Genomic DNA, 21,527 nt, shown 5'->3' with positions numbered 1-21,527 from the left:
GCTGATTATGGGATGGATCCCTGGGTGGGGTAGTCTCTGGATAGTCCATCCTTACATCTTAGCTCCAAACTTTGTCTCTGTAACTCCTTTAGTGGGTATTTTGTTCCCCATTCTAAGGAGGACTCCCAACTTCTATATACAAGCTGTAAGCAACATGAGCCCTTCAAACTCCTGCCTGAAACCTACCAAAACCTAGCTAAATGCTGGGATAATTCCAAACATTTCCAGAGTCAGTGAAAATGAGATAGGTTACGGTCACCACCAAGAGCAGAGACCCAGGCTGAATGTGGTGCACAGGCATGTCTGTAATCCCCACACTTAGAAGGTGGAGGCAGGAGAATCAGGAGTTCAAGGCCAGCCTGCTCCACAGGACAGTATGGGCTGTACACAAGATTCTGTCAAAAAATAAGAACAAACAAAAACAGTCAGGGACCCTCACATAAGAGTTTCAAAGGCACTGAACTCTATGTTTAAGAGCTAAAACTAAAACCAAGTGACACACAATGAGGAAAGTCAAGGACTGGGGAGAAAGGCAGCAAGGAAACGCTCCAGAAGGTGGGTGTGTGGATGCCAAGAGCTGCCAAGTTAGTGAAATTCAAGCCCAGGAATACTAATGAAGAAGGAAGCTACACGTTGAAAATCAACACTGTTTATATGCCCAAAGAGCCAGCTGTGAGCTGTTAGGACTGCACCTGTCTATTTTCCACTGTTGTAACAAAATACAATGTAATTCATAAAGAAAGCCTTTTATTTAGCTGACAGTGTGGGAGAATGAAAGTCCTGTGTGTGAGATGTGTGCTCTGCACCATGGCAGATAGAATGGAAAGATCACAGGTGAGAGATGGTGCCAGGACAGGGAGGGGTGGGTCTCTCTCTTACGATAGTTCACATGTGAGAACTGCCCAGGGACTCACGAGAGCTACCTTCATCCCTCAAGAGGACAGTGTACCCATCAAGTGGTCTGATGGCATTCTGCTGTGTCCATCAAGGATCCAGGGAGTTGGACCTGACTGGGCAGTAAGGGAATGAAGAAATGACAGACAGCTTCACATACACACAGACAGACAGGGTGCTGGACTGGGTTCTCAGATGGAGAAAACTCGGCGTGTTTATTATTGTAGCTTACAGACAGGCAGGGTCATTGCTCAGATCGACTGGGAGGAAAGCATACAGCCGGATCAAAGGGACAGGTTTAGAGAGAAGAGTCTGTAGGGTCGCAGTCTTTCAAGCTGTAAATACCTGGGTGTGGAGCTATGGTGGACATTTCTTGCACACACTGTCCACACTCGCATATAGATCAGGAGGGAACACATTTTGACATTCCTTCATGGGTGGGAGGCTCTGTGGTCCTTGACTTGGCCACGTCCCCAACAGCATTCCACCAGGCCCCACATCTTAAATATCACACCACTTCCTAACACCACCGTACAAGAGATCGATCATTCAATACATGAACCTTAGCCCTCTACGCACATTCACACCATATCCAAACCATAGCAACAAGTGCTAGAAATAAATCAGAAAAGTAGTAGTAGAGCCCACAGTCAGGTGGTATGCTGTAATCGGCTGCTTTCAGTAGCAACAGATAATGTCAGGCTGGCAACAGCTGTGAATTTGAGTAAACAGCACAAAGCAAGCTATGCATATGACTGGATTAATGAATGGGTAAAAACATACACATAATAAAATGTACATGCTTGCATAATTAATAGCCAGCTAGATACACAGAGACAAAAGTAGAAACAGAGCAACAACAGATGCTAGATACGCACAAATAATAGGGATAGAGAGTCAATGGATGATTTAATAATAGGGGGTAAATGATAGATGAAAGACAGGAGATGAATAGACAGACCCAGTGCAGACGTTTCAAAAACAAATTAGTGGAGCTGTCCACTGGGGACCTGAAAAAGGAATGTTTATTTTAAGGCCCAAACCTGGTCTTGCTTTTCTGACAGAAATAGTAACTGAAGCTGTGAGGTTAGATCAACTCGCCAAGGAAAATAAGGGCTGGGGGGGGGGGGGAGACAAAGAGAAGGAGGGGAAGGGAGGGGAGGGGAGGGGAGAGGAGGAGAGGGGAGGGGAGGTGAAACCTTGCAGCACATCTCCAGTTAACAGGAGGAGAACACCAGGACAGATGGACCTGGTGTTCAGAAGGGTGTGTAGCAACACTGAAGTCAAAGGAATCTGCCCCATTTGTGTTCCTGAGTAGGTGTCTCTGATAACTGCTTTGAAAAGCAGAGTATAAATAAAAGTCTGTGGGCAGCGACAGAAAAACAACACCCTTGTTTTCAGTACGACTGAGTCTGTCCTGCCCTACCCACCAGGAGTTTGGGGATCCACTCGGTTCAGACTGGGTGACTCGCACAATTTCTTGTGGCTGGAGCTGCCAGCACGGCCTGCCTTCCACCCTTGCCCTTGACCTCTCTTCACTGGCTCTCCATTTTATACCCGGGCTGGGCAACTGCACACCTGCCACCTTCTTGTGACACTTACATTCTTTTACTGGCCCTGTTGTCTGCAACATTTTGATAATGTGCACGTGGACTTTGCTGTTGTCCACTCAAACCTCTAGATTCCTTTTTGGTGGTTGAATCTCCTGAGGGGATAAGTCAGGAACCCGACTGCAGTACACTCATTTTGGCAGTATGTCTCCTCTCTGCCTCAGTCTCATCACAGACATGGAAGAACTGTGTGGCTGCATGAGTGGTATTTAGCACTAAACACTGCCCAAGAACAGATATGGTAAACACATTAAATTCAATAATCATATTTTATATGGTGGTCATAATTTTCTTCCTGTAGATCAATCCCAACAATGATAACCCTTCTTGGGCCTATACTTTAGGCCAGGATTCTCCTGGGCTGACTTTTGGCCAGAAAGAACATATAAGATGGTAAACACATTAAAATTTAGTAATCAAGCTCTCTATAATGGCTGTTATTATCTTTCTGTAGATCAATTACAACAATGATCAACTCTCTTGGGCCAATTACTCATTCTATTAAAACCTGGGCACACACATTCATGCAGAAAAACATAAACAAAACATGTGCATGGCTAAAAGAGTGCTTAGAAAGCAAACGTCTAGGAGCAGAACCCAAAGGCTTCACATTCAGTCTCTGTGTGCCCTTCCCGATCAAATCTCTCCCAGCCCTAGAAACAGTTGTGATAATCTTTGCTGCCCTTTATGGATTTACTATTTATGTATTTATCCTTAATACTGTAGTGGATATGAGTATCTGCATTTATTGGCTGTGGTTACCAGTGAGAATATCAGTATCTGCATATATTGCTGTGGTTACCAGTGAGTATCTTCATATATTACTGTGGTTACCAGTGAGAATATCAGTATCTGCATATATTGCTATGATTACCAATGAGGATGTTAGCATCTGCATATATTGCTGTGGTTACCAGTGAGAATATCAGTATCTGCATTTATTGCTGTGGTTACCAGTGGGAATATCAGTATCTGCATATATTGCTGTGGTTACAAGTGAGGATGTCTGTCAGTATCTCCATAGATTGCTGTGCTAACCAATGAGGACATCAGTATTTGCATAGTCTGCTGTGGTAACCAATGAGGATTCAGTATCTGCATAGACTGCTCATTTTCTCAGCAGTGTTGCATCTGTCTTGTGCACCTTTAGAAAAGGAAAAAGGTTTCTATGTCTTACGGTTTGTAGGTATAGTGAATGCCTGCACTGCAACTTGTCTTTTCTATCCATTTCATGATGCTGTTTGAATAGGACTTTTTTTTTTTTTAATATATTGGAAAGACACAGAGGAACATACAATGTATAATGTCTAACACTTTCAACAGAGTCTTGGATGGCTCCCATAGTCATGTACATTAATCCTTCTACAGCAAACCCTCTTAGTTAAGTGAGACATATAAAGCATTATCACACCATCTTATCCCCCTCCCTCCTCTTCCTCTCTCTTTTAAATCAATGAGTTCCAAAGAGTTTGTTATTTCAGAGTTGGGGAGGTTCTGTAACTAGTGCAAGTTAACAGTAGCAAGAATACAGGTAGGATTTAATTAGTAAAAGTCGAGAGGAACCTCCTGGAGGACTATCTGGAATTTATCTGTAGAAGGATTTTCAGTGCAAATTTAAATTTCTACTAGCACCATCTCTCTAGAGACTGTACACTTTGTTAAACTTCATTTGTTTATAAGATCCTCACTTTCTTGTCATCTACAGAGCTAAACTTCACTACTGAAATTGCTACTGTTATTTCAGTTTCCAATGAATTCTTGATCATGACAGTCGGGAAGAGATATACAGACAGCTGTGGCTGGCTGCGACCATCACTGCTTTTATTTCCCATTTCATTCATGCCTGCTCTTGATGTACCATTATGCACAGTCATAATTGCAGCCATATCGATAAAATGAGATAAATATACGAGACAGGGTTTCTCTGTGTAGCCCTGGCTGTCCTGGAACTCACTTTGTAGACCAGGCTGGCCTCGAACTCAGAAATCCGCCTGCCTCTGCCCCACAAGTGCTGGGATTAAAGGTGTGCGCCACCACGCCCGGCTACTTCTTATAACCTGACATTGATAGAAAGCACAGGGAACCTCTAGCACGGCCAACCTCAGCTTCACCCTCACCCGGAGTCGGCGCTCTCCTCTCCGGTGAGCTATCTCCTTCACACCACACTCTGAGGACTGAGCTTAGTGCTGGCTTGGCCGCATCCACCAATTCCGGGTCCCTCTTCAGCCAATCTGGGCAGCCGCAGCTACAGAGGGCGGTACCAATCAGACACAAGTTTCCGCCCACAGGCCACACCCCCTGGGGCCGGAAATTACCCGCCGGGGAAAAGGACTCGGCCGGAAGTCCCGCCCTTCCACTTGCAAACGGAGGCCGGGACAGGTCAATCGGCGGCGGGTACTTTCCGCAGTGAGTTTCCCAGTGCGGTCGGTGGACCTGGAGGGCGACACAGCCGTGCGGGAACCACACAGTCCGCACCACGCTCCCACGTAGGCTGAGCCCCGGTCGCATGTTGCGTGGCTTCCCGCGTGACCACTGCAGGCAGGAATGGCAGCCCCGTCCATGAAGGAAAGGCAGGCATGCTGGGGCGCGCGCGACCTGTACTGGCGCTGCCTGGACGACAACGCAGAGGACGCGGCCCGGTGTCAGAAGCTGAGGAGCTCGTTCGAGGCCAGCTGCCCCCAGCAGTGGGTAAGTCCCGCGGGGTGCAACACATCCCTGCGTGCACCCTCACCTTAGGGTGGGTTTTGAGGAGCAAGGTCACGCGTTGGAAGTCACCAGTTAGTTGGTATTACTGGAGAAAATGACAGCGCTACCAGACTCTGGAGAAGGGACCTGGTGGTACAGCGCTGTGACTTCTGCAGGCGTCCATAGCCTTTCTCACAGCTCCTCCCCTCGAGCCCGGTCATATTAAGCAGGCTGGCTCACTCAGTATCAGTTCTTCCCTCTCTTCACCTTGTCCCAGCCTCTGTCGACTCCTATGTGTTGACTCCTATAAAGACTGAGAGGTGTGTCCAAAGACACACCTGCGTGAGAGGTTGGGGAGGAAATGGAGGATCATGGGAAGTGTCCCATGTGAGAGAGACACTTGGATTCATTCGCTAGGATTTTTAATTCAGCCTTGGGAGGTCTTGCATCCAGATTTATGCCGCGGGAGTCATGCATCAGAGGAGAAACATTTCTCCAGGATGAGGCAGCCTCTGTAGTGGAGAGAGGATTTGAACTAAGATCCTGAAGTGTACGTGTACTCTGCTCTACAGCAGGCCTATGAGAAAGATGTGGGCTTGTGCTATACAGGGACAAGAGAACCAGGGCTCTGGGTGGCTGGTGCATCCACAGGTTCAGGAGGAGAAACACCCCAAGAGATGCTGAGTTCTGGACAAGCTGTTGTCAACACCAAAATACTGCTCTCGCTTCAAGGGCTAGTCTGTCTTGTAGCCAGATATGAGTGACTGGTTCAGGAACTGAGTATGAGGTTTTCCCCAGCTACCACTTGGCAGAAGTGTTATGCAATCTTATGGAACAGAACAAACGGTGGAAACAAAAGGTAAGTTTGTTACAGCAAAGGAAGCCTTCTGGTTGGTGGAAGCCAGTGGTCTGTTAAAGCATTACAGGTTTCACCTGTCACCAGGGTGTGTATGTCAGTCACAGAAGAGGGCAAGGGATTAAGAGAGCTAAAGACAGACCTGGCAGCAATCAAACCTCTCTGTAGTCACTCAAGTTCTGATCAGTCAGTCAGTCCTGTAAGAAGGTAAGGCTTGCCCCACCCCATTTAAGTTGGGATGGAATGCCTAATTACCTTTAAATGTAGTTGTCTCTTGGGGCATTGATTCCTGACAGATGTTACAATAATGATTTGCCACAAAATGTGAGGGCTATCATATGCTTTTTAGTCTTATATCCTTTATGTAACACCCATTCTAGTGCAGTCAGTTCAAGACTGACCATCAGATTTATGACACAACAGAGGGACAGAGGCCATCAAACCAAAGGGACTTAAGGGGAGGGATGAGGCTTCAGATGAAGCAGTGTTGTGACAGGCTTAGTGGAGCTGTATACAAACGGTTCCTTACCCACTCTGAACTGGAGTCCTGTTTCCCATGAAGTTAAAGATTGAACATTGTGTTCAGAAACTGTTTGAAACCTACACCTGGGTTGGCAGTCAGGGCTACCTTTGATACTCTGGGCCAGAGGGTGCGCCATTCTTCCAGATGGAACTGTAAGGGACAAATCTGCCTGTTACGTAGAGAACACGGTTTCTCAGTGAACAAGGCAGGGGGGTCCATTAGGGCATACACTGAAGGCTTTTAACAAGAGCAGCATTTTCTAGTCTCACAGTGCACATGTAGGGGGGGGGGTCCTGCATTTGTCCTGTCTACAGGTGCTGGGTCAGTATTACACCCCATGAAGAGAGGAGGCTGTGAATAAAAAACCCAAATCTTCATAATGTGACTAGTTAGTCATTTGTCTGCCTCCCCAGATATGTGTGCTTCTAGATAAAACAGTTGACAAAAATGCCAGGGTTAATAACTTATTCGACACACTGAACCTATAGCCAGCAATCACCTGTAAAACTGAAAGTTTCCTGACCTACTAGGCCCCAGTGTGCATAAAACTGTTTCATAAGTTCCCAGGTCGTTTGGATACTAAACAGAAACACTAGCCATGAAGGATAGACTCATGGTTCTTCAGGCTTCTAAGAAGCGTACCAGACTCCTGACTCAGGATTCCAGAATACAAACTACAATCCTGCTTCAGTATCATTGATACTGAGTAACATGCTACGTTAAATCTGTGCTTTTGATTCCCTAAGCTGCGTAACTTGCTCTAATGTCAGGCCTTTTTATCTCCATAGATAAAATATTTTGACAAAAGAAGAGACTACTTAAAATTCAAGGAAAAATTTGAAGCAGGAGGATTCCAGACTTCACAGTCGACTGAAAATTCCTAGGCTCTTTCTGGACTTTCACACAAGTGGAATTTACTCCTCTGGACTTGCAGAAATGACTCCAGGACAAAAGCAGCTTGAGTCACAGTGCGTATCTGCACTTGTTCTCTGTAAATAACAGTTACTAAATTGTTGGAATAGCAGAATATCTCATCATCAAAACTATGAAGGACTGCCTTAATTAAAGTGAGGGATCTATTCTAAGAAAAAGCATGAAATCATTATATAAAAAAGTTTATTATAAAAATACATTGTTTATTTTCCTTTCCCCCTTTGGAATGAAAGCTGCATATTAGGCAAATATAGTTGCACATAAAATAAATAAAAACTAAGATAGGTTATTCTGTGTGCTTCTGGCAGTTAGCACTTTAATACAAAAACTACACAATGAAGTTGGAAGAAGTTAATCAATGGGTTAACATTTTGTTCAAATGTCCTCAGTGATCAGACAATACCTGGGTTGCTACCTAGTTCAGTAAGACAAAGAAGAAATAACTATGTAGATTGGGGAAGGGAAAACTGGGTCTATTCCAAGATGATTAAGAAAATACCTAAGGATGCGCTCACAAATGTGGAGACAATATTCACAAGACACATTTCTTAAAGAACTTGAATCCAGAATTAAAAAACAAAAAAAAAAACCCCTCATGATTCTTGATAAGAAAACTGATCCCACTTAAAAAGTGGGAAAAAGGAGCCTCCTTATCATTAAATATTAGAATAATGGAAATTAATGCCATACTGATGTGTCAGTAGATACCAGTTAGAATGGCTTCGATTAAAGTCTGACAATACCAAGTGATGACAGGGATGCAGAACAAGACACTCTTGGTGATACTGTAAACTAGGAAAGCCCTCTACAGAGGTTTTCAGTCAAACATGCTGACCTTTAAACCCACCAGCCCCACTCCTAGCTACCTCAGCAAATGAACTGAAAGCAAAGCCTGCAGCATCATTCAAGTCATTTAAAACCAGATGCCTATGGCAGGAGATGAAGTACTATATCCCATTGATGGATGGAATGCCAACAACACAAGCAAAGACCTGGATGAGCTGGGAATGCACTCGGCTACCTGAAAGAAGCCAGACTGATAATGTAGGTTATGTAGGTTATCTCAGACCACAGGAGTGGCATCTGGAGGAAGTGGGGGTGTGGAGATGTGGTGGTCTATGTTTGAAACACTGTTGCAGATCAAAACTTCAGGAGACATTTAAGTATTACTCAAAGGATTCCAGGGATAACAAGTTCCTTGCTGGACAATGATAATGATCACCATTGAATAATGCACTTATCTGAACAGAAAGCATTCATGGATTTTGTTCTTGCTTTCAGTAGGGATTCACAGGAGTGGCTCGGCGGCACAGGGGTGATGATGATAGTCCTCAGAGACACAACCATGTAGGGAAAATCTCATTGAACCCTAGCACAAACAACCAGGGCTCAATCCGTGGCTTCGGAAATGAAGCTCAGGACCTGAAGATAAAGAACATCATTGGCGCTGACTCACGTCTTGTCACATGTGCTCCCTCTCTCAGCAGGAATACACAGGTGCGTAGCAGCAGGAAGAGGAGGCAGCCTCTCAAAACAGAAGGGCACAGGTGCCCATAAATAATAACTTTAGTTCTGCCAGTCTGACAATACCAGTTTCTAAGAAGACCATAACTTAAAAATTCCTTTTTAAAAATCCCATAAATGCTTAAAATATTTAAAAAGGTTAGTTAAAAAGGAGACAATATATATAATGATATATACTTTAAGGCACATGAAAAGGTTTTGGCATTGAGGTGCAAGGTTAGAGACAAGAAGAAAATCCCAGGACATCTCAGAATATTTCGTTAGTCCAGAAGGTTATAAGCCACCATAGCACCATGAGAGATCGCAGGTGAGGCCCAGCCTTCAGGATGGTGGCCCCGCGCACCCGAGCAGCTGCTGTCTGGTGTACTCCCAAATCAGCAGAGCCCCGCTCACATGCACATTTAGTGAGCGGATGATGCCCTGCTGAGGAATCTCCACACACACATCCAGCTGCTGAATCAGGTTGGCTGGGATTCCTTCCCGCTCGTTTCTGCAGAAGAAAAATAGAGCAAGACATGTTAGTTTCCCTGTATTACAGGAAGAACCTTTTACTGTTATGTTCTTTAGGAGTTCTGAATGTTACTATTGGAGAAGGATAAATTAAGTCAACCTGGATTCCAGTAAGTAAGGGCATTACAAAAACAGCCAGGTGAGAAAAGGAAAACCAGCAGGTCCCCTTAAATGCTATAAGCTCATAGGAAACTGTGTGACAGGAACCTGGGTAAATCATAAAACATCCTAGAGAAGTGACATGGACCAGAGAATCAGCTCACCCCAACAGCAGCAGCGACTTCTCAGGGAAGCGGTACTGGGCCAGATCTGAACTTTGCGCTGTCTGCTCCACGCCAATGACAGTGTAGCCTTCCGCCTTTTTCTGCTGCAGATAATCCATCAGCTGGGATGGTCTCACCTTAGTGGCAATTTCAGAAAAGCGGATTATGAAACCATTCCATTGTGACATGAGAGAGCGGACAAAGCGTTAAAACTCAATGGGGCTTTAAAGCGAATGTAGAACACCAGACAGCATCAGGAAGGTTCCCTCCACATCACAGCCTGCTGAGTGGTGGCTAAGGGGACTGCCACACGACCGCAGGTCACAGACCAAACCTGGAACTCAGTACTGAAGTATTACACTGAGAAACTGGCACAAGGACACTACACGCCAAAACATCTCCACAAATACAGAACGCAATAAGCGACTTCACACTCACCTCCACCAGAGGAAGCCACTGCTCTGCAGACACGCTGAGGTGCTGGAACTGTCTATCCCTGACACACTGAAGGCTGCCGACAACAAGTACTGCAGCCCCGAACACCTCACAGGTCCTGCACAGCCCTGTACAGAATGGCTCATTACCAAGACTGTCTCCAGCATGTCACAAGGTTCACGCCACCCCGGCCTTTCCTCTGAAGCCTGCCTAGAGGATTGTGTATGGAACAGACAGGCACAAAGGGTAGATGACTTTACCTCCCAGGTTGGTTGGCTTGTCGATGAGTGAGGCCACAATGATCAGTCTGCTAATGGACTTTCCGAGCTTGGCAGCCCGATCCTGAAACTCGAGCTCCAGGTCTGATTCCAGAGCGCTTTGTCCCCATGGGATGATTTTTTTCTGGACATCAGCCCACTCTGAATGGCTGTCTGCTTCACCCAAAGTAGAACCTGAGAAGAAATAATAGTGCCTACATGTAACTTAGCCCGAGTCAATCCTCTTTGCATCTTCAGACGTACTTTTTAAATATTCTTTTCTTCTTGTTAACACTTGTATACAGCCCGATTGTGTGTATATGTAACACATGCATGCAGGTGCCCACAGGGGGGCAAACTGAGGGAAGAGCCAGCAGAATGAGGCTGCCCTGGACACACTGAGCCACTGACTTTACAGGGAACCCTGATTGTCACTGGAAGAGGGAAGGCTGTGGGGAAAGTACAGAATGCTTGCCTAACCAGACCCAGAAGGACCAGGATCCAGAGATCTGCTCTGTTGAAGGAAGCCACCATCATTATAGAAAGATGAGCTGTCTGGAAAGTGAGCATTCAGCTGAAAGTCCTGGTCAGAGCCAAGCCACACGTGTGCCTGACTTCTCTAAGTAGAGGCAGAGACCCAGGTCAGTGAAACAAAATCAAGACCAGTTCTAGAGCAGCAGTTGGGAGCCCTCGCCAATGAACCAGGGTAAAAGGAAGCTCCCTTACCTTGGTCCTGCTGGGACCAGTCTCCTGGACTCAGCTCACCGAGTGCAGTCCCAGACAGGTACCACTGGGACCCTGCATTGGAAGGGATGTCTGTGAAGTTGGCAAATTTATCCAAGGCGATCCACTCTTCTTCAGTGACACCCGAGAGCCGTGGGAGCGTGTAAAATATGGTCTGAAAAGAGAGTTGTAAAATCTATTATTTTCCTTAAAAAACAGAGGGGGGAAAAAACCAAACAAAAAAGACAAAACAAACAAACAAAAAAAAAAACCCCAGGTTTTATTAATGCTAGTGCTTCTCTCAAGCCATCCTCAACTTGCAGGCTCTCAGGCCTGCGTACCTCTGGAGGTATGCTTCACTCTGCCCTAGGACATTCAGAGATTCACTTAGGGACCCCCCCCCAAGGGCATGTAGGGCCTCTCCAGCACTAACGACATGTGACTACTATGCTCTTATCAAGAGCACACCATGCTTCAAAGGGCGTTATCACTAAAGAGAAGCATAGACCTAAAGGCAGTGTCCTGGCCACCAGACACTCATCCCATGCTCAGTTACACTGCAGACATCCAAAACCTGTATCCTGGCTCAACAGTGTAACTCACTGTGTGACATGGAGTGAGCTGTGAAGGCTTTGTCAGCTTTGGTTCATCATGTGTATGAAGGTGGGTAAAATGGAGCCTATAAAGCCACCTTCTGTTCCTCCCTCTTGAAGAACTCTCAACCATGGAAAGGCATGTGAGAGAAAAAAAACCCCAAGTAACAGGCAACTTAAAAGTAAAATGACACCCACTGCACATGTAAGGGTGGTTTTAAGGCAGATATGGCTTCTTTCAGGGTAGTTCTAAGGCAAATATGGTTTGTTTCATGCTAGCCATATTTATGCAAATTTAAACTGGTATCACGATGAACAGTAATGGTTATCAGTTGGGCCTCCTAAGCCCAGCTGCAAACACTAAGGCTTGGTGACAGAGTCTGGTGGACCATGAGCTCCCGGCCTGGCAGTCTACACACATAGCTCCCACTGCTGCTTGCCCACTCTACCTGGTATTGCTGAAGACAAGAACAGCAGAAAGCAAGGCTGGCAGTGGGGAGAGGAAGAAGAAAGAACTCAGAGCTTGGGGTCAGCCTTGGAAAAGGTGGATGGGGTGCTAGAGAGTCCTTAGAAAGGTATCAGCAGAGTGGGCTTGGAGCCGAGAAGCAGCAACAAAGTGTATGATAGTGAAAAATCCTACTAGGTCTTATCTTGAGAAGAATGATATCGGTAGTGTGACAGAAAGCATTCGTTCGTTTGTGTGTGTGTATGTATTTCTATGTATGTATGTATGTATGTGTGTATATGTGTTTATGTGTGTGTGTAGCTAGGCTCCCAATATAGACCCCCCAGAGGAAAAGTCACTCGGGTCAGGTACTCTCCCTTCAGAGCTAGGTAGGTAGCACAGTGCTGTAACTGGAGCTGAAAAGGGTTTAAGAATGCCTGGTCCTCTAAATTTTAGGAATTTACATTCTGATGTCATTTATTTTAACTGCAATGTGTATGTTGGCAATTTTTAAAATTACGTAAGCACTCTGCTACTTTCAGCAAAGCGGAGCACCATTTGCCATACATTTCATTACCCAAGACCTAAAAGGATCAACTGCCATTAACAAGAGATCTTTTGTTCTTGCATTGGTAATGGGCTTCAGTACAAAAGAGTCTCACCTGCACACATGTTCTCTCACTCACTTCCTTTCAGAAATCTGTTCTGATTTTTGCTTAGAGTTAAATATTCCCTTCCAAGGTTTACAAGCCAGACACTGCCAGAGAGATAGAAAGTGAGAAATGACTAGCCAGTTGTCACTGCTGAGGGATGAACCGCAAGCACATTCACAGCGTCACAGGGTCAAGGGGACAGAGGATGAACCTCATCGCAGCCTTCAACAGCTGGGGCAGGAAAGAGCATCAGGACTGCAGACAGCAGACAGACTACATGCTGTGCTCTCAGCTTACCTCCAGACAGTAGTCCTTCAGGGGGTGAAAGGTGGAGAAGAAGAAATGGTCCTGGATGCGCTGCCAGTTCTTCCTGGCATTCCTGAGGGGGAGGACAGGGAGGAAACAGCTCTGGAGAGGAAGTCAGTACAGTACCTTAAAGATTTCTCTATCCCGGACTCATAGTACATACTCTCCAACATTAATGTATGTATGTTCTAGTTCTGCCTCTGTCTGCCTGCCTCTGAGGTTGTGGTTTAATGAGAAACGTTCCCACAGGCTTATATATTTGAACCCCCTGGTCCCCAGTAGGTGGTGTTTGGGGAAGTTTAGGTTTATGGCCTTGCTGGAGGAAGAACATCACTGAGGGCGGGCTTTGAAAGTTCACACCTCCACCCTATTTCCAGTTCTGTTCCCTGTTGTGATCTCTCAGCTTCCTCCTGCTGCTGCTTGCTGTCAGGCATCCTCAGCATGGTGAACACATCACCCTAGAACCATAAGCCAAGACAAACTCTTCCTTCTGTAACTTGCGTATGGCTGTTTATCAGTCACTAACAAGGAGCTACTGGGGATTAATCCCTGGGGCCTTGTGTATTCCAGGTGAACACATTGCCCCTGAGCCCTGTCCCCAGCATGCAGTGTGTATTTTAAACTGCCACATAGATAAACTGCCACATAGAAATGTTCTCACGTTGGCTGTGGTTTTTGAGATAGAGTCTCAGGTGCATGAGGATAGCCTTGAACTCAGATATCTGAAGACAATCTTGAATGTCTCTACCTCCAAGTGCTGGGATTACAAATACATTCGACTGTGCCTAGTTTTTTTGTTTGCTTCTCTCCTCCTCCTCCTCCTCTTCCTCTTCCTCCTCCTCCCTTTAAACTAGGCACTGTGGTGCTCACAATTCCAACACTCAGTAAACAGGCAAGAGGATTGCCAGGAGAATAAACCAGCCTCAACTACATAGCCAAGACACTCTATCAAAAATCAAAAAACAAAACAGTTTTGCTTTGTTGTTCTTTGCAGAACTGGGGCTTGAACCCAGGCCTCATGCCCTTCAGAATGTGTTCTACCACTCAGCTACCCACAGAGTTTTATATTTTGAAATGGAACTCAAGGATGAACAGAAAAACTAAATAATGCTTTCAAAATCATACAAAAACAAACAAACCCAAAAACCAAACAACAAAAGGAATAAAACCCGGGTCTCTGAGTGTCAAACACAGGCATTGTTCATGAACATGAAGAAGGTGGAGAACACACTCCCACTGTGTAGCCCAGGCTAGCCTCAAACTCAATCACATAATACAGACCCAAAACACCCATCACCTCTGGGGTTGGGGTCCCTGTGTCTTTGGCAGTGGACCCTTCTCTCCTAGAATCTGACGTAGGCTGTGGTTTTCACGCTGAAGACACACAGCACAGCTAAACAGTGTCCACCCACAAAATCTAAATGCACCAGCTATGAGCAAGGCAAACCCAGCCACCAGGTGTGAAAGGCAAAAGTCACGTGACAGAACAAGCCATTTAGAACTGGGACCACCGGCAGGAACTGGGCAGCACTTTCAGGCTACGAGACTTCTTATACTTTACAAGAATTTTCTACATAAGTTCCTTGTACCTCACTTTCCTCACTGCCCATGTTTTCGAAAAAATGAATGACAAGAAGTACTTTAAACATTCCAAGCATCTAAACAAACATAAGGAACCCCAGACAACCATCTGCAGAGAGGTCACAGGTGTCTGCCACTTGTGTGCTATACCCGTTGCTGTCCAGGTTCCATTCCTATCCATACTGCTGCACTCAGCGCATTGCTCTCCAGGTTCCATCCCTGCTCATGCTGCCGGTGCAGTCCCCAGCTGTGTTGTTACACTGAGCCTGTCTTCTCTCACACTCTCCTCGCTCCTGTCCATTTATCCCCTCACCAGCATCAGGTCTGAGTGAGCAGTTTTCCTCTCACTATGCAGACTACCCTGGACCTTACCCAAAGTCAAGGCCTACAGGTACTGGTCACTGTCATCCTAACTCTTCAGTTCTTTGAATACCTAGATACTTGCCCTCTGTCCCCAGAACTGGCCAGTGACCCACCTGCCACCAATCTCTAATTCCTAAAGCTGCTTCTCTTACCCAGAAATCTCTTTTCACTCACCAATTCCTGCTGTTTTGGAAGTCACAGATGATGTTGGTCAAAGGACTTCTCTAAGTCACATGTATTCACCATGGTGCCCTCTGCATTCTTATCAACTACTGAAAGGCCTGTGCACTGGGGTGACTACTTGATGGCCCTCTTTACCTGACTGAGCCACATAAAGACAGGACCTCTGTCTACCTGGCCTGCTGAGGTATGTGTCGGCCACAGAGGTCTCAAAGAGGGGTGTGCACTTAGAGAACAGAGAAAGCATAAAGCTCAGAATGCCTGATTCTCACTGACTGTGTCCCTATTTGGGACTAGGAGTTTTATTATTAATAATAATAATTATATATATTATAATAATAATAATATAATATATATATGATCTGAGCCAAATATTTTTAGGGACCAAGGACATTAATCTAGGATCCACAGGTAGAGAAAACAGCTCAGTGCTCACCAGGCAGCCATGACCTCACCACAGAAAGCAATGCTCAACTGGAAGTGGGCAGCAGAGGGGTGAGGGGCCACTCTGAAGTCAGTCTGGCTTCCTCCAGGCTGCCTGCCTGCTATGTAGGAGCCATGAGTATAAAACCCCAATCTGGCCCAGTGTTGGACAGTGACAGAGAAAAGGATAACAAGGCTCCTTAAGGCTCTGCTGGAGAGAACAACCAGGTGAGGCGTCCTCACCCTGCTCCGTGCATGCTTTCTGCTTGGCTGAGGCTGCACTCGATGACTGTGGTCCAGGCGCCACACTCTTCAAACTGCAGTGTTTTACACAGATGCCAGGCCTTCTTGAGGGCTACGAGAGCATAGAGCCGAACACTGAAATTGTGACTCAGACACCACTGGAGGGCAACGGTGAGAGCCTGCTTCAGAACCAGCTTCTGCAAAGACAGAAGAAACAGCTTGAGGGGGAAGTGTGACAGCATGAGGAAGGCTGTAAAGAATGGAGGGCTGACAGCTCTTGCCAGCCTTTCACTAGCCTGGCTGTGGGGCTTTCTTCCTCCCAGGCAAATGAGCTCAGAAGCACTCACAACTGTCTCAAGGAAAACAGTATTAAGTGTCCCCATTCTTCTAATGGCTACAATATGTCCCCCACTCTTACAACCTAAGTTGACATCAATCTTCATGCTGGTGTGACAGGGTCATTATGTTCTAGAAATGTGACCCCCACCTTATTACTTGACCTAGGCTGAAAGGTAAGGAAGCGCCCTATAGGAGTCCCACTTTCGGGGAACCTGAGGTACCCACCTTCCTCCATCAAGTGCTGAGCTCTTAACTCCCTAACAGCCACCTGGAACCACTCAGAGTCAGAATTAAGAAGCAGGCATGGGGTACTTGAGAAGTGGTAGCAGGACAATCAGAAGTTCAGGGTTAGTCTGGGCTAAACCCCTAAGGACACTTGACAGTTTAAGGTCAGTTAGAGAGGAGGGTGGTTTGGGAGGACTGGGGGAGGGGTGGGTATGATCAAATGGCATTGTAAGGAATTCTTTAGTATCTAATAAAATAAGGAAGAAACACATTCCAAAGACAACTAACCATGAAACAAACAACAACAAAACTGTACAAATACAATCTTTTTTATATTAGAATCCCAAGTTCATAAATTCTCCTTGCAAATAATTCAAAACTTACCTTTTCTGGAATATTCTGAACAATGATGTCCAAATGTGATAAAACAGATAAAAATGTACAAATGCTTGCCTTAATTTTTTCTTCACCCTGATAGAAGATGAGATAGAAAAATCATTATTTGGGGCTTAACTGTGAGCAGAGGCTCCTGGACCAGCAGAGGTAGGAGGAAGCAGCTTGAGTTTGCCTTGCGTACGGGCACTCCCTGCAGCCCAAGGTAATGCAGGCAATGCTGAGCGAACAGTCAGACAGCACTGAATGGCCTCACTGTACCAAGCCCCTGGGCCAGGCCTACCGGACAGGAGTGGGGACTTGGGTCAGGACATAGAGGAAGCTGGTGAAAAGAACAAGATAAATAAAGACACAGGGCAGAGGAGGTGAGAGTCTCACTGACCCTTGGGACTGTCCTGCTGTTGCATACATGGTGACAGCCATGGGGAAGAAATGCCATCTGGAGCCCTAGCCCTTGCAGAAACATATGGCTATCAAGACTCTCAGGGTGTAGAACCACCAAGCACAGATGCTGTTTACATTGCTAGGTAGGTGTTGAGTATCCTAGCAACCCAAACCTGGGTGACCTGGGTGTTTATGCTCAATCATAGTAACAGGGATGGGATCCAGGAGGGCAAAGAGCCTACTACGGCCACCAACACTCATATCAAATGTGATTTTCACACAGTATGAGAACAAGGTGAGGTTAATAGTGTCAGCTGTTTAGACCTAGAGTCACAGAAGGGACAAGACTCCGGGCACACAGGTGAGGGATGATCTAGGTTAGGTTAACTTAGTTGGGGGAGAAAATGAACTGAGCATCACCATTCATCCCTTCCTGCTTCCTGACTACAGATGTAACGTGACCTCACACTCCTGACACCATGCCTTACCCACCATGACGGTCTGCACCCTCAAACTGTGAGCCAGAGTGAACCCCTTTTTCCTGAGGTTGCTTTTGTCAGAATTTTATCAGAGCTATAAGGAGTGATGTGGGGAGGGGTGAGGTGAGAGTTGGTGCCAGCTCACATGAGACAGAACAGTCATGAACTGATGGTTGTCCTTGGCTAGGTGTCAAGTGTTTCCTTCTGTACCCTCTGTGGCGATTGGAATATGCTTGGCCCAGAGAGTGGCACTACCTGGAGGTGTGGCCTTTTTGGAGGAGGAAGTGTGTCACTATGGGTATGAGCTTTAAGACCCTTGTCCCATCTGCCAGGAAGCCAGGCCCTCTCCTAGCGGCCTTCAGATTAAGATTAGAACACTCAGCTTATCCTGCACCATGCCTACCTGGAAACTGTGGTGTTCCTGCCTTGGTAATTGACTGAACCTCTGAACCTGTAAGCCAGCCCCAATTTTGTCCTTATAAGAGTTGCCTGGGTCATGGTGTCTGTTCATAGCAGTAAAACCCTCAGAGACCCTCTATTTTGGCTGTTTGAAATTTCCCTTCTAAAGCTCTTTTCAAAGGGAAAGAAGCAATTCATTCCTCACCTCCCTTATTTCTAGCATCAAGCCAGGACACGGCTTGGTATTACACAGCGTCCATTTGCTTTGCTTCTTTGTTTTGTTTTGTCTCAGACAGTGCCTCACTACACAGCCCAGGCTGGTCTGGAAATTCTGATGTCCACGCCTCAGACTCCCGAGTGCTGGGATAACAGGTGTGCAACACCATACACAGCCTCCCTTACATCTTAATAGCAAAAGCCTTTCCCACCTTTACTTTGTCAAAATTAGAACAAATCACAACACACTCAAGACAGACTTGGGGGATTTCTGTTGCCCAGTTGCACTCAGGATGCACATTTAGAAACTACAGTGTCAACATTACAGTCACTAAGGGACAGAAACAGGCACTGAAGTGAGGTGCACCTCCACAGCCACAACCTTTCCTAGTTCAGAACAGCGCAAGAAAATCTTTACTTACATAAGAAAAACACGCCCAGAACTTTGGAAGAAACTCAGGGAATTTATGAAGAATCAATATAATAAGCCACTCAATAAAATATTTTATGGACGCTTGATTGTTGGTGAAGCCAGCATGAAAGACCTTATCAATAATCCCATGTAAGAAGTTCTAAAGGAGAAAGCATACATTAAATTGTTAACACACTATTAACTTTTCAATAAAAAAAAAAAAAAAAAAAAAAAAAAACCCTCCTCAGCTGAGGCCGAAGAGATGGCTCAGCAGTTAAAAGGCTGCTCTTGCTGAAGACCTGGGTGCACTTCCCAGAGCGCAGACTTGTCACTCCAGTTCCAGGAGATCTGGCACCTCTCCTGTGGACACTGTACACAGACAGTACACAGACACATGCCAAAAAACACTCACTCACATAAAATATAAGACTGACTTTGTACTAGAGCATTTCTAGTGAACACCTCAATTCTATGATGAAGGTTTTGATCATCTAGGTTTTGACAGGGAAAGATACAGAAGTCTAATAATTTTCCTAAGTTATATAACTTACCTCATTTCTGTGGGTGGTGCATTGTATGTAAATGTTCACATGTGCATGGACTCGTGTGCAGGTGTGAGTATGGATACATACATATGGAAGGAGGCCAGAGGTCATTAGTGTCAGGTGTTTTCCTCAGTCACTCTCCACCTTATTTTCTGAGGCAGAGTCTCTCCAATTTGGATAGACTGGCTGACCAGCAAGCTGTAGGGCTCCTCCCATCTCCACTTCCGAAGCAATGGGATGACAGTGTGCTACCAAGCTTGGATTTTCATGTGGGTACTGCGGAGTGACCTCAAGTCCTCCCACTGAGCCATCATCACCCCAGGGCTCAGCCTTGTTCTTAAGTGGCAGCACTCATGTGCAGCTTATTTCATGCTTAGACCCAGCAGCTCAGAAACACCCGGATAAGGAGCAAAGCTCCAGACAGTGAATGCATCCATCAACCTGTGCTCTGGTCTCTCAGCTCTATGTCCACCCCTACCCCAACTCCCAGTTGTTCTTTGGACTAGACCTTGAGCTCCAACTTTACCTCTCCCTCACCTGTCCTCTTCACATGATGCACATGTAAACATCGGGAGAAAGCACTTATTTGCATAAACACTTTATATAACATTTAATAGGCTTACTTAAAAATAATGCCTGTTATACTTTTTTATTTTATTTTTTTTTTCTTTTTTGAGGGGGTTTTCAAGACAGGGTTTCTCTGTATAGCCCTGGCTGTCCTGGAACTCACTTTGTAGACCAGGCTGGCCTTGAACTCAAAAATCTACCTGCCTCTGCCTCCCAAGCACTGGGATTAAAGGTGTGCGCCCCAAGCCCAGCTACACTTTTTTATCTTAAAGAAGATTTTTGTAGAGTCTTTTAGTAAGAATTTTTTTTTTTTGGTAAATTTGGTAAGAAAATTTTGGTAGAAAAATGTCAAAAATAAGATTTTTAAACTATATTTAGTTAGTGTGTGTGTGTATGGGTATGGGTGAATGGGTGTGTGTGTACATATGGAGAGGTCAGGACAACTTTTGGGACTCAGTTCTCTCCTTCCATGATGTAGGTCCCAAGGACTGAACTCAGACTGTCAGGCTCTCTGTGTCAGGCTCCTTTCTCTCTGTCTCTTTCTCATATTCCCCTTCATTCTCCCTCTCTCTTTGTTTCTGCCTCACTCATACACAGATTTTTTTTTTTAATGAAAGGAATTTTACATCTTGACAAAAAGCTAGAGTCATAAGAGAGAAAGGAGCCTCAGTTGAGGAAATGCCTCCAAATGAGATCCAGCTGTAAGCCATTTTCTTAATTAGTGATCAATAGGGGAGGGCCCAGCCCACTGTGGGCGGTGCCATCCCTAGGCTGGTGGTCCTGGCTCTTTAAGAAACCAGGCTGAGCAAAACAGGGGAAGCAAGCCAGTAAGCAGCACTCATCTATGACCTCTGCATCAACTCCTTCCTCCTGGTTTCTGCTGTGTTTGAGCTTCTGTCCTGACTTCCTTTGGTGATGAACAGCCCAATAAACCCTTTCCTTCCCGACTTGCTTTTGGTCATGGTATTTCTTTGCAGCAACAGAAACACTAACTAAGACACAGAACATGAGAACTATCACACCTGATCAAATGCAGGGAAGAGGACAAGCAGAGTCTGCCACACACGGTTCTTCACCCGGTGCTGGAGGGAGTTCTCATGGTATCGAGTTCTGGACCTGGATGCTGACTCATCCTGAAGAGACAGGGTGGGAATCGGTCAGGGTAAGCCTCCTACCACATCTGTGACTAAGAACAGTATCAGAGACAACTTCAAACCTGAAAAGTATTACAAAGCAGCATTCTACACATGTCTGTTTCTGCCCCTTTGTCCTATTTGGATTTGAATCTGCTGCAGTTCAATTCCAATGTCACTAAGAGGGCAATCGTTCAATGCCACCTCCAGACACACGGTGGCAGCACCATGTCCTCCTGCATCCCAGAGCTTTTCTTTCTGGCTTTCAACAAAATCAGCCAAGCAGCCCACCTTCCCAGGGTCTGAACCCAGGGACTCCTTTTCTACTACCAAGCTAGAGCTTCAGCTCCTGGAGGGAGACCTTTGTCACCAAGTCACTGCTGACCCAAGAAGCCACTGAAGAATGTTATACATATTGTCCATTTCCTTTAAGAC

The 21,527-nt window shown here is 45.7% G+C and overlaps 2 protein-coding genes across 3 annotated transcripts in view; one reads left to right on the top strand and one right to left on the bottom strand.

Moving 5' to 3' along the window:
* The first annotated feature begins 4,843 nt into the window (after positions 1-4,843).
* Positions 4,844-8,097, top strand: Coa6 (cytochrome c oxidase assembly factor 6). Its single transcript, XM_021170803.3, has 2 exons — positions 4,844-5,192; positions 7,357-8,097. Exons 1-2 carry the CDS (start codon positions 5,049-5,051, stop codon positions 7,450-7,452), a joined length of 240 nt encoding a protein of 79 aa, XP_021026462.1. The 5' UTR covers positions 4,844-5,048; the 3' UTR covers positions 7,453-8,097.
* The window catches only part of Tarbp1 (tRNA guanosine 2 -O-methyltransferase TARBP1), a 47,927-nt gene continuing 33,991 nt past the window's right edge, over positions 7,592-21,527 (bottom strand). The window contains exons 21-30 of one of the 2 annotated variants that reach the window (XM_021170959.3): positions 20,982-21,092; positions 18,858-19,007; positions 16,949-17,035; positions 16,001-16,197; positions 13,202-13,283; positions 11,217-11,388; positions 10,494-10,685; positions 10,237-10,361; positions 9,799-9,935; positions 7,592-9,515 (exon numbers count right to left, since the gene is read on the bottom strand). In XM_021170959.3, the coding sequence (XP_021026618.1) occupies positions 9,347-9,515; positions 9,799-9,935; positions 10,237-10,361; positions 10,494-10,685; positions 11,217-11,388; positions 13,202-13,283; positions 16,001-16,197; positions 16,949-17,035; positions 18,858-19,007; positions 20,982-21,092 (1,422 nt within the window). In that variant the 3' untranslated portion in view covers positions 7,592-9,346. Of the gene's footprint in view, positions 9,516-9,798; positions 9,936-10,236; positions 10,362-10,493; positions 10,686-11,216; positions 11,389-12,913; positions 13,009-13,201; positions 13,284-16,000; positions 16,198-16,948; positions 17,036-18,857; positions 19,008-20,981; positions 21,093-21,527 lie in introns of those variants that run through there. The other variant, XM_029480695.2, reaches the window with a different exon arrangement.

Source organism: Mus caroli, unplaced genomic scaffold (assembly GCF_978045245.1).
Source record: "Mus caroli unplaced genomic scaffold, Mus_caroli_1 scaffold_10, whole genome shotgun sequence".
NCBI classification, from domain to species: Eukaryota; Metazoa; Chordata; class Mammalia; order Rodentia; family Muridae; genus Mus; species Mus caroli.
Note: the sequence above shows the minus strand (reverse complement) of the source record. Positions and strands in the feature narration are given on the sequence as shown.

Excerpts from the sequence above, each read along its gene's own strand:
- Coa6 (XM_021170803.3), top strand. The coding sequence starts at position 5,049 with ATGGCAGCCCCGTCCATGAAGGAAAGGCAGGCATGCTGGGGCGCGCGC. Across the intron at positions 5,193-7,356 it reads CCAGCTGCCCCCAGCAGTGG|ATAAAATATTTTGACAAAAG; the intron begins GTAAGTCCCGCG and ends TTATCTCCATAG.